Consider the following 12876-nt stretch of genomic DNA (forward strand, 5'->3'; position numbering starts at 1 on the left):
AGCCTCAATCGTAGTTCATCTCTTGTTACCCCATCCACATCAGGTATGTTATAGTGTATAATAGTAATTCATTCAGGTTGCTGAGGTTTGTAGCCTTTCATTCCTGTTAAGGTTTTTTTGGGGGGGGACATGTTTTTCCTTATCCGCTGTGAGGGTCCATGGACAGAAGGATGTCATATGCTGTAAAGCCCCCTGAGGCAAACTGTGATATGTGATATTGGGCTTTATACATAAAATTCAAATTGAAATGAAATTCTAAACAATGCTATAGCAGAATGTTAATTCATATATGGTACTTACATACATAGAAAATGAAGCAATGTTAATTCTGTTCTTATAGTTTTTTTTTTTTCTCTTAAAAAAAGACAAAAAAACCCCCCAAAACATTAAGAGCACCGTTAAAGTACCAAATCGTTAAGCAGTATCGGTAAGATTAGGCTACTAATGTAGTTAAAAACTTAATGATACACAAGATTCTCAAGTAAGTTCATTTTGTTTCAATTGTTGTTTTTTTTGCTAGCGAAAATAATCATTAGCATTATCAGTAAGACTGTAAATCCACGGTGCCAACCAAGCTAGCATCTAGCATTAGCTCCACCTCTTGTCCAAATATGGTCACCTCTGATTCCAAAAATCCAACATGGCGATGGTTAAAATGCCACCTTAATGCTTCATACAGGAGTCCACAAATCAACAGGTGACACACGTTTATTATTCGTATACAGCTTATGGGTGCAGCCAAAATTTAAAAATGACTCGTCTGAAACAAGTATTACTAAGAAATTAGGAAGGCCTTTTCACAAAAACAACGTGGATGTACAAACAGCTGGTGCAGTCCAGTTCAGATTAGAGTGCAGCCAAAGCACTTAACATTTCAATAATTCAGTTTTAATAAAGCTGTAAATCAAATATCTTAACAGTGTTTCTCAAAACTTAGAGCTTAATTTCTGTTGTTTAAATGCATTGACTGAGAACAGTGACTTCATTAACTGAGGAATTATCTGTGCACTGCCAGTTTTAAAATCACTTCAGAGGAAACTACTCTTGTAACCTCTGTCAAATACTCCTGCAGCCTACTTTCTGTGTCTTGACATGCCAGTACTTGAACTTCATCATATATAGACATTTGAAGCGATTATTTATGTCGTTATCATTAGTTATGGAGCTGCAGTCCTTGCCAAGACTGAAATTGAGACACTCCCTGGTTAGCTCACCATAGGGCTCATCCGCTGTGGTGCGGTATCAGGTTCAGAGGGACTCTCCTGCACTTTTGCAGAGAATGAAAGAATGTGATTGTAGATTAGCTCAATAGGGAGGATGTTAGGAAACAGGAGGCAATCATTAACCTCCGGTTCCTATCCAGCTATAGATTTCAGACTCACTCTGAATTCCTCTCACACAAACTTCCTTCTCTCTCTCAGTTATTGTTTTTTTTTTGCATGTTTCTTCTTGCTGCCTTTCTCTTTCTTAAAAGCAAAATGTTTTAACATCTTACATTGATTATACTGTGCAGTGTATTTACAGCTGTAACTAATGTAAGAGGACAGTGCAGATGGGCTGAAAGTTTATATCCGGATGTGGTTTAAACATTATGTATATTTGGTGCACAGTGCAAAATAGAAAACACATATAATGAATGAATTTTAATTTTAATTTTAAAACTACTGAATACTTAATGATGAATTTTAAATACTTTGTTTTGAGAGCATTCAATCTGAATGTATGTAGTCTGAATTTCACTTTTTGAAATTTCCATAAGTTTTAAAATTTCAAAAAGTTTTTCTGTCTTTTCACAAATATGAATTTGTGGGCCAAAGAAAGGTTAAAGTGTCAGCGGATTACAGTCGCTCATAGAAACATGATTTTTGGATCATGTGACAGAACATGACCTGTTAAGACACTTTTGGTGTCTGGATGTCACCAATTTGATTGGATTTACTTCATTTTCAACTTGATTTGTTTTTGGAAAAACAAAACAAAACAAACAAAAAAAACCCACAAAAAAACACAAACACTTTTTTAATAGTTTTTTTGTAGACTGCCAAAACCTGATATACCTACTTGGGAAATTCATAGATTCAGATGGACATTAGTCAAATATTCCATTGCTAAATGTGCTTAAATTTGTCCAACAATTTATATATCTAAATTGTCCGTAGATGTGAATGTGAGTGTGAATGGTTGTCTGTCTCTATATGTCAGCCTGTGATAGTCTGGTGACCTGTCCAGGGTATGCCCCAACTCTCACCCAGTGTCAGCTGGGATAGGCTCCAGCCCCCCCACGACCCGTAACAGGATAAGCGGTTACAGAAAATGAATAATTGAATGAATTAGTCTAACAGTTTGGTGTCCTGTTGTTTATAAGACTCCAAATCATTTTTTTTCTTTTCACATCCACAGAAATGGAACTAATCCACCAATCCTCTAAAATTTGTGTCTGCACCTGGATCAGTATAAATGATATTTCAAAATTTTAAAGCTAGACTCATGTCTAATAGGTAGTGATGTCACAATACTAACTTTGATACAGTATACTTAAAAAATATTGATCATCGATACCATTTTCAATACCACAGGGAAAAAGTGATGTTGAGGTCATAAAAGTTCATTTTTTTTATTAAACTATAAATACAACAAGGCTGTAACATGACAAATGATAAAGACTGTTCTTGGTTAGCAGCAGAGAGTAGCAGAATAAGAATGTGCAGCTTTTCCCAGTGTGCCCATACTCTGAAAAATGAGTATTAAAACTGTTTTAAATATTCAGAAATGATATGCATCAACACATTCCTATTTTTGACAACACTACTACTAGATTCACACTATTTGAATTAACCAAGAGCAACTCATGATTGAAAGGGTATCAAATTTGGCAGAATTACTTAAAGGCGATAGGTACATATGTCGTTTACATATTGATGGAATTCCATGATGTGATTAGAAATTATGACAATTCGTATCAAGTAGGCCTTGCCTACAAGAGTTTGGCAATGGATTGTTATGAAACTCAATAAAAATAATTACCAGAAAACAAATAATTTTGCCCCCAGTCAAGGTTAATACTATCTATGTCAAATCTAGTAAAGATTGGATGAAATTTGCAGTGGGGAGTGAAAAAAGTTTAGATCAAAGTTTTATGTAGACATTAATGAAGGTGGCCAATACATGTCACACCAAGGATTCTGGGTGAAAAAAATTTGCATCCACCCAGGGGTGGAAATTCGCACCAGATTTTGCTATCCAGATTTTGCAGATAGATGAAAAAGTTAATTTCCAACTGTGCATCCATGCCTCACAATTTTGGTGTATTTGGTCTCACTTTTGGGGCATCAAAATATGCCGCTTGGGCAATACCAACCAATGCAATGGATTGCAGTGGGTCCAACAACTAAGGACTTTGACCCACGAGACCAGTGTTTGTGTCACATGTGAAACCGAAAGTCAGGAAGTTATTTTGTCACAAATCACTGGTCATGTGAGTCGAGTCACGTTGACAACGATGTTCTCCTAACCCTAACCAAGTTGTTCATAGACAGGTCCTCAAGAGGATGAAGCGGCTAGAAGATGAATGAATGAATGAAACTCCCTCTGCATCAACACACAATACAAAAGGCTGCCCCTGGTGTCATCATAATAACACTGGGGGATTCTGCCAAGCATTGAAATTTGCATGTAGGGATGAGATCATGATGGTGATAATGTGCTTTCAGGCATGTGGTTGTGATAACTACACCAAACACTTCCTCGGTCCACTACCTTCCCTTCCACATATATATTCACTAAAATCTGTTAACTACTTGTTAAGACCTCAAGACAAGCATGCAAACAAACAGACATGAAGGGGAACAATAACTAATAACACGCTACATGCCTCATATCCTTCAGATCCCAGGACATCCCAAACAGCAATTTTCAGGATTCTTCCTGTGCGACATCACAAAGGCAAAACATTTCTCATGATGACAGATCCTGTTGGAAAGTCACATCATATAAAGCACCGATAATATACTCTTGTTAGTCATCATGCCTTAGTGAAAAGGTGTGCTTTGTAGTGTTAAGACCTTCTAAAATAAACACACGTCTTCAAAGAAAGATGCCAATATTTTTAGGGACTTCAGGGAACAGCAGCCAAATGTTAATGTTTGACTGAACTGTGATGTTTTGTTTCACAGTCACCTGAAAATAGATTTAGTTTCCTGTAAAGCCAGTTACAAAATATACACAAGACAGTGTGACAAATCGAATCCCTAAGCAGGTCGGTTAAAGCTTAATGTTTCTCATACAGTGAGTGCTGATTTTATAATCTGACGCATTTAAACTGTGCAGGCTAAGTGAACAGAGGTATGTGACCCCTCTGTCCACCCCCACGTTTCTGTCCAGGTTGTGCAGTTTGCCTTTGATCCTGAACGAGTCAAACCATTACAAGGTCGGAGGGTCCACTCTGTGCATTCCACTGCCTTTAATAGGTCACTACCACAAGACTTCACACAGAAAAAAAGAGAGACCTGGGATGAACAAAATCATTAATTACAGGAGGTTGTAGCAAGAAGAAAAAGTTCACATAATCTGTTCCTGTGTTTTTTTAATAACAGCTTTTAGTATCACTGAGCCAAGTATCACTGTGTGTTTGTTTCAGGTCACACCCTTTATACATCCACTGAAAATCCAGTTACCTGTGTTTTCTCTCATGACAGATTAATACCGGCAGTAAATCAAGCTTTCCTGTCATGGCACTGGAACTTAGCGTTCATGACCTGGGAGACACTTGGATTTCCAGGTGATGAGGAAACAGAGGGAACAGTCTGAATACATTTAGGAGTTATGTAATAGTAGTGAAAAAGTCAGCATATCATTAAGATGATGAAATCGACCACACAAACACCTAATGTAGAAAAACATACACCACCAAAATAACTATTTGTGTATCAATTAGTCATTTGGTTTTATGTTGAATTTGTGGAGAAAATGTTTTTCTCGCACGCCTCCAGTGAACGAAGAATCCAAAAATGGAGAAAATTTGTAATGAACTGACATCAACAGGAAAACTATATCAAAACAACTGTTTACAAACTTTCACACAACTCATGGAGTATAATCTTAGCCTCATTTATCCAGTCGTATGTTTATTATTTCCCAAACAGACAGCCCTTTCCAATGGGGAACTGTATGGATAGTGACACTTATACTCTCTCCAAGGCCAGGCTCTGTTTTAATAATTTTACCCTGCTGAACATGGGAGCTGCCAGTCTACAGCTGCCTAGATCAGCAGTTTATGTTATTGTATGACTTTAGTGAATCCAAACTAACCCTTTAAAACACCAAAGACACTCAACCTAACTGATCTAGGCAGCAGTAGACTGGCAGCTCCTGCGTTCAGCAGGGTAAAATGACTGTTTTTGTCAATGGAGCCTTGCATTGAGGAGAGCATAGATGAGTTTTACTTTCTGTTCAAATCCCTGTCAGAGAGGGCCGTCTGTTTGGGAAGTACTGACCATACGACTAGTTAAATGAGACTTGGATTGTACTGCACGAGTTGTGTGAGAGTTTGTAAACAGATGTTTTGTCATAGTTTTGCCGATGTTAAAGGTGTTCACCGATGACTCCACGAACTTTCTCTTTTTTGAATTCTTCGTTCACCAAAGGCATGGAAGAAATACGCTTTCTTTACTAATTCCAGGTAACAAAAGGTCAGTAATTGACATACAAGGGATCATTTACGGGGTGAGGTATTCCTTCACTGACGAAAGAATGACCGTGTTTTAAAACGATCCATACGGCCTTTCTGAAGGTGTTCAGGGCACAAAGTGAATGTTAGATGCGGCACGCTGCTTTCAAAGCCAATGGGCAGACCTGAGTGAGCCAAATAGATGGGACTTTGCTCAAGGTGGTGCGAACTGAGATGAGGATGTTTCAGTGTGTGTTCCAACTTTAGCAAAAATATGTGTCTACTTCATAACCATACAGAAATGTGAGGAAAATGAGACTGACTGAAGGAAAATAAAAGAAAGAACTGGGGAGTTCTGATGTCAGTGTGAGCTGCCACACACACAAAGATACTCCACACACTCAATGGTCAAAGCATACACTGCTACATTGTTCATGTTTATTTGCTATTCTGGAGATTTTGATTGTATCTGAGTGGCCTTCACCAGCTGATGGAGTTTACAGATTTCGTTTTTCTGAGCACTTCAAGGACTCATTTATGTTGTCTCCAAAACCACAATCACATCATGTAATTATGTCAGGTATGAGTTGGAACCTCTTAAATTTAATCAGTCAGAAACTGTTGACTTTATGTAACAATGTGGAGCAGAAGTTGTCAAGATGCTCAGAAAAGTTGAACATCTGCAATCATTTTAGGTCAGGTTAGGAATGTTGTCATTGCCACTGCTATTTTGATCCTTGCCTCTGAGACAGTCGGTATTTAGGCGGTCACCAGATGTCACTTATCAGAAAATTGTGGTCATTGAAAGTGTCTGAACCAAAGACCCTTTTTTTCTTAGAGTATAACTGATAACACCAACTGACATTTGAATATCAACAGCATAAAACATTTTCACTCAATTATAATGTAATAAACAGAACAGACTGTGAGAACCGTCAGCACCGTCTAGCTGTGACTTATTTGATATGAGAAAGTTCCAACCCAGATAATTGCATGATATGAGTGAGGTTTTGGAAGCCCAGTGAAGAACTGACTTATTACAGAGAAACACACAAACACACACAGGGACGTCACCACACTCCCACTTAAGGCAGCGGCTCTGCAGTCCAGAACAGACATCCTCCTAAATAAATAAAAAGTCACCATTAAAATGAATATTAATATTTTATTAGTGCCAACTGTGTAAGACAATAAAAACAGAGTCATGTTTAAGCATTTATGGGTCAACTGGAAAAATAAACAGCACCAGTGTAGTTCAAAGTAGTATCAAAATAGATCCGGGCTACATGCACAACTGCATGCATGCACACACATACCTATGTATTCAAAACATAAGCAGTATAAAGATACTCTGGTGGAAATCTGGTTTAACAGCACCCTACAGGACCTGAGCGGCAACTTTAGATGACCTGCAGGTTGGATTAATGTCAATATGGACCCTGCACAGAGTCCCCTCATGACATTTGCTGCAGTTTAATAGTTTCCTTATGTAAGTTAGTCACCCATTTGGTCCCAGATCAAAAATAAAAGATAAAATAAAATCACCCGATTTACATGACTAACAATTGTTGCTTCATATATAATGTAAACATTATATTATTAATGTGTGCTTGATCACTTCACTTGTTCCATCATGTTCCTCTGTCTTCTTCAGGGTCAGATCATTTTGGACTCTCTGGTATTCCTGAATGGGACGCTGGTCTGATGTCTGGATGACAACTCCCTGACAGAGAAAGACAAATATATGGATAGTTTCAGAGAAGAGATGTGGGAAAATATGGTCAGATATAGTTTAGATCGAATCCATTTGGATCTTCAGCTTCGTTCATTTTTGACCTTGGAAACAGGAACTTGTCAAAAAAAATCTATTCAACACTAAGTCCAGCTTATCCTGGTTATGGATTCTGTTTCGGATTGTTGGCACATTGAGTAAAAAAAACTAACAGAAACGTTATGAGTACAACTGTGCACATCAAAAACCCATTATTACACAACACTACAGGAATGCATCTTAGACAGACTTCCCCCCTTGCGTGACCTTATTTCTGCACAGTAGTTACATTTTGTTCATCAGAAAGATATTCTATGAAGCATAGCCACATTTTTGAGGGCTTCTTTTAGATTTACTAGATAAGTGCATGCACAGCAATATGGATGGGAGCACAGCAGATCAACACTCCACTTTCAAGACTCTATAAGCAGAATCAAGAAGCTGGGTTCTCAGTGAATCCCCACTTTAGCATACTTTGGAGTGGGTTACAATTCTGAACTGGTTCTCGCAACCCAAGGCTCCAGACAAGCCAGTGCAGTAACAAATATTAAGTCACAAATAATAATAGTAACATAGTTGATATGCTCTTGAATCTGCTACACTCAGCTGTAGCAGTTAGTGTGATTTTATTGACTTGACTGTATTTTCTATGTGGTGGCCAATATAAATACAGCAATTTTGTTTATTTTAATAATTTTTTTGTAATTTCTTCTTTCTGGTGGTCATACTATTCCAAACCACTGTAAATTTCCCTGGGTTCATGTACTTATTGGTTAGCTTCCTGTATTTGTTTCAGATGATATCCTCAATCCTAACCATAACACAGTTCTTCTCAAACTGGGCCAAGATTCACATTCTCAGGAGCTCAAATGACATTTTGCTCATCTGCCAAAACCAAACAACTTGGTGAAATGTGCTTGAGTCACAATAAACCACAAACATTCATGAACACACCCTAACGTTTTTATACCAAATCCATCAGGAAGACAACAATACTGTAGAATCACATACAAACTTCCTGAAAGAAAACACACATAGGTCCCCAAGTAGATAGTATATGTTTTAGCAGCCATTTTGAACTTGTTTTCAATTAGACTGATGCGTTTGTTCACTGCTTTTGTGTTGCTGAGCACCTTGCATTTTTGTAGGAGCTGCCTAAACACCTTGCGTTGAAAAAACTTAAACTCAATGGGAAAAGCGCCCAAAGTCTTTGCTGTTTTTTCCCGTTGTCCAGTCAGATGAATTGAGAGGTGGGCCTTTTCTGGAGTCCATGACAACAAGTAGTAGCGTAAATGGTTTGCGCTAAACTAGTGTTTGCTCACTTTCAGCATCCCCTCGGTAAGCTGCGACACATATCTGAAAAATTGGAGCCAAAACTATGTTGTAACATTCACCCAAATGTAACGTTCCCTACTCATCCTGACTTCTCTTCTGTCTAAAGGGTCTCGTACTCACATGGATGTCTGTTTTCCTGCGTCCAACATAATTTTGGGAACAACCTCTCACCCTCAGTCAGAGCCAGAGCAAGTGCCCTTCGCCTGTCTCCATTCTGATGCATATTTCAAGGTACAGAACTGTGAGTTTACTTCACAGCAAAATAGCAATTAAGTTAAGGACAGGTGATCAGGTGGCTACAAACTGCAAAAGAACACTATCTACTCGGGGTAGGCTTCAACTAAAAAGGCGTTACGATGTTGCAACTTGCAAAACGTTCTGTCTGATCGGAGCCATACAGTTGTAAGCTCTGAGATATATCAGATGCCACCTTCTCTTCCCTCGTTGTTTGTTTCTCTTCCAAAGGGACTTTAAAGTTTTCACATAAAAACATTTCATAGCAGACCAGTCTCTGTGCCTTGTATTTAAAAAGCTCCGTTCATGCTGCAGACCCCTGAATCTGGTCATTACACAGGACATGACCGCCCTTTTTGTACTCAAAGCAACCTTATCTTTATTGTCAGTGCCACTTTACTCTGCTCCATCAACCTCTTACAGCCCAGCATGCCTTGACTCCACATGACATAAACACTGCTTCCCATTCCTTGGATTAAATGTCTGACGTAGACTGTGTTTTGAGGGTGTGTGAGGGGGGAGCACATGTGCTTGAAAGAGAGATATGAGTGTGTCTGCGGGTGTATATATTGCTTCTTGAGTGTGTGTTTGACTGAGTCAGTGTTGATTGGCCTGATTTTCATTGTGTGTTTGAGTCAGTGTGAGTTTGCAGCGATTAAACTGAGCAGGTTAGCTACGGTGGCTTTAGCTGCATGTGGTTGCAGACAGACCCAACCTGATGGTAAACAACCATTCACTGGGGCCAGCGCTCAGTCTGGCTTTCCCACAATACAAGTCTGTGGAGGTAATTCAATGGAAGAATTGACACTATGTGAATGGTGCTCCTTGACACCGACCCCACATTACACAAGCGTATGGCCAAGTCAGTCATTGCCAGTAAGCAGCACAAGCCTATGGAGCAACCAGTGAGGTGGGCCCCATGCTATTCGGTCCACAGCCTTTAAATGAACACGAATAATAACATTTATACCCAAAGAAACAAATTCTCAGAGTGATCAGAATGGTTCCAAAGTAAGACAACATACGGCTTAAAAAAAACAAAACAACACAGAGCAGTTGGAGAATAATAAATCCCCTGCCACCCACACACAAGCAAGACTAAACAAGAGCAAATAAAATAAACCTTTGTCACCAGAACATAGAAATGCTCTCACACAATCACTGGACCTGCACGGGCAATGATCTGTATAGTGTGTGTACACATGTGTGCACATATTGGCATGTTGCAGATGCAGTTTCCCTCTGTTGAGGGGGGGACCTAGGATTGTGTAAGCAATAACCGTCCCTTGTTGCAACATCTACCTTTGATCTCTATTCAGTCCCTTCATTCCTGCCATCACATCCATCACTCTCACATTACCCCCCACTAATGCATGAAAAGGGCACTTAACTGAAAAACAATACTGGTTGTAATCTGACAGTATTACACGCATGAGAAGATTGACACCATGCCTGTATGTCGAGTATGCAACAGAGGCGGTTAGCTTATCTGAGAAAAAAGAATGGTAAGCAGGGGAACTAGCCTGGCTCTGTATGTTAAAAATAAAAGATGTGTCCACCAGCACCTCTCAAGCTCACTAATAATTGTTTAATCTTTATAAAAAACAGAAATGTAAAAATGACAATATGTGATTTTACAAGGAGCTAGGTACAGTAACTATTTCTTGATGAACAACAGCCTTTTAACCAATCCATGTACTTCTGTAGAGCGTCTTTGCTGGTTGCCTGGCAACCTCACAGACCCCGGGAAGGCACTGCACAGGGCTGTTATCCACCCGGAAGTGGTTACAGCACGTAACTCCAAATGTGACCAAATGGTGGATTTTAACCATGCTATGACTCTAGGGATGGCCATGTCTGTCGGACTGTTGGGTGGTCTGTCTGCTGGTTGGTCAGTCCACCACTTTGGGCTACAATAAAATATCTGGACATTCATGGTCCCCAGAGAGTGAATCCTACTGTTGTCATGAAATTTGGTACAGATATCTAAGTGGGCCAGAGGACAAACCCTAGTGACTTTGGTGATCTCCTGACTTTTTCTGTTGCACCACAGGCAGGTCAAAGTTTTCAGTTATCCTATGAAATATCTCAACGTGTACTCTATGTATAAGCACAGAATGTTGTACAAACATTCATGATCCCCAGAGGAGTAACCCCACTAACTCTGATGATCTCCTAGCTTTTCTGTGACAACACCAGCAGGGTGACATGTAGTTTTAAGTGAAAGGGATATGATGTTTGCTTTGGGTGTAAGAGGTGCCGAGTTCAGATCCTAGACTAACCCCCATTTTGTCACGAACATACCCTTGCTTATTGATGCTCTTCCTTGTTCTTCTGACTGAAGAGCCTAAACCAACCAAACAAGAAGCACATTTACAAAAAAGTTCAGCCTCAGGTCAGTGTAGTAGGGCTTAGTATTTTCATTGCACATCCGTGTATGCTGTACAGTATGCAAGAGATAAAGAGAGGCACTCCCAAAAATCCAACCTTCTTGTTTACAGGAAAGCACTCATACACATTTCAGCTTCAAGATATTTTTAGCTGATTAGTTTCTGGGCTGTGACAACACGTGATAACAATCATAAACCAGAGATATGGAACACCACTGAGGTTAAAGTTGTGGTTCAAACCTGCAATGCATCTGTGATAAACATCCTCCAAACCTTAGACCGTCACACAATGACAATGATACCATTCATCAGTCACTCAGAGGGTCCTGAACTAAAAATGAGTGCAATGAGTCGTGAGATCACAACTGGCCCCATTTTGGAGAATAATGTAATGCTCCCCTGTCATACAAAATTGCTGAGTGAATCTAGTTTCCAGTCATAAGAAGCCACAATGGAACTGCTAAAACATTTAGACTGGGTGTCAAGTTGGGACCACGGTACCGTGGGGTGGGAATAACTTAGACAAAGGTGGCGCAGTAACATAGTCAGGTCACACACACACACACACACACACACACACACGTAAAGTCTATTGTGTGTCAGGTACAGTAATGGGAAAGTGTTAGCCAGGCACATCAGTCGCTGAACTGAGCTCAGGTTGCTCCTGTTTCTACACATGCATACACATGTATAGATACACACATGCACACACACACACATGAACAAAGAAAGTGATTATTACCTCTCTGCTCCAGCAGACATAAAGCATGCATAATTCAAATTCAATTACACTGTAAGGAGACGGAGGAAACTGGAGAGAGACTTTCAGTCAGCATTAATGTGCAGCACCAGTAAAACCATTCCATTTGAAACGATTCAGCAAGTCACAAGGCCTGGGCTCAGTTACTCAGCTCTTTTGGCCCTAACTAAGTTCTCAGCACAGAGATGCATCAGTGACACCTGACACCAGTGTCCAGTGTACTTCAGAGGAACAATGTATACCTGCACTGTGGCACCAGAAGCCTGTCCATGCCACATTGGTGAGACTGCTGAGCAGTAGAAGTTTCGTCTATAGAATTTCTGAAGATAGTGAAAAATGCTCATAACAAGTTAGCCTAGGGTGACATCTATAACAGTCATCATCTGAACAACAGTCCAATCAATAGGATATTGAGTTCACAATGACATTAATGCACTTAAACACAACAGAGCTTTAAGCTAAATGCTAATGTCAGTATCTTTACATGCTGTTGTTTAGCAGGCAATTTTTAATATGTTCACAGTCTTAGATTAGCGGGCCAACATGCTAATATTTGCTAATTAGCACTTAACAAAAACTACAACAGAGGCTGATGGCAATATCATGTAAGAGGTATTTAATCATATACTAATATATGGGCTACATAAAAATTTTGACTTGATGACAAGTAGATAAAAGGAGTATTAAAAAAAGTTATCACAGAAAATCCTGAGGCAAACAT

At 39.4% G+C, this 12876-nt stretch overlaps 1 protein-coding gene across 2 annotated transcripts in view; it reads right to left on the reverse strand.

The window, feature by feature from the left end:
• Positions 1 to 6842: 6842 nt before the first annotated feature.
• Positions 6843 to 12876, reverse strand: part of si:ch211-266k8.4 (uncharacterized) — a 125429-nt gene continuing 119395 nt past the window's right edge. For both annotated transcript variants that reach the window (XM_049574971.1, XM_049574970.1), the window contains one exon: positions 6843 to 7388. In XM_049574971.1, the coding sequence (XP_049430928.1) occupies positions 7322 to 7388 (67 nt within the window). In that variant the 3' untranslated portion in view covers positions 6843 to 7321. The remainder of the gene's footprint in view (positions 7389 to 12876) is intronic.

The sequence above is a fragment of the Epinephelus fuscoguttatus genome, linkage group LG4, assembly GCF_011397635.1.
Source record: "Epinephelus fuscoguttatus linkage group LG4, E.fuscoguttatus.final_Chr_v1".
Classification (NCBI taxonomy): Eukaryota; Metazoa; Chordata; class Actinopteri; order Perciformes; family Serranidae; genus Epinephelus; species Epinephelus fuscoguttatus.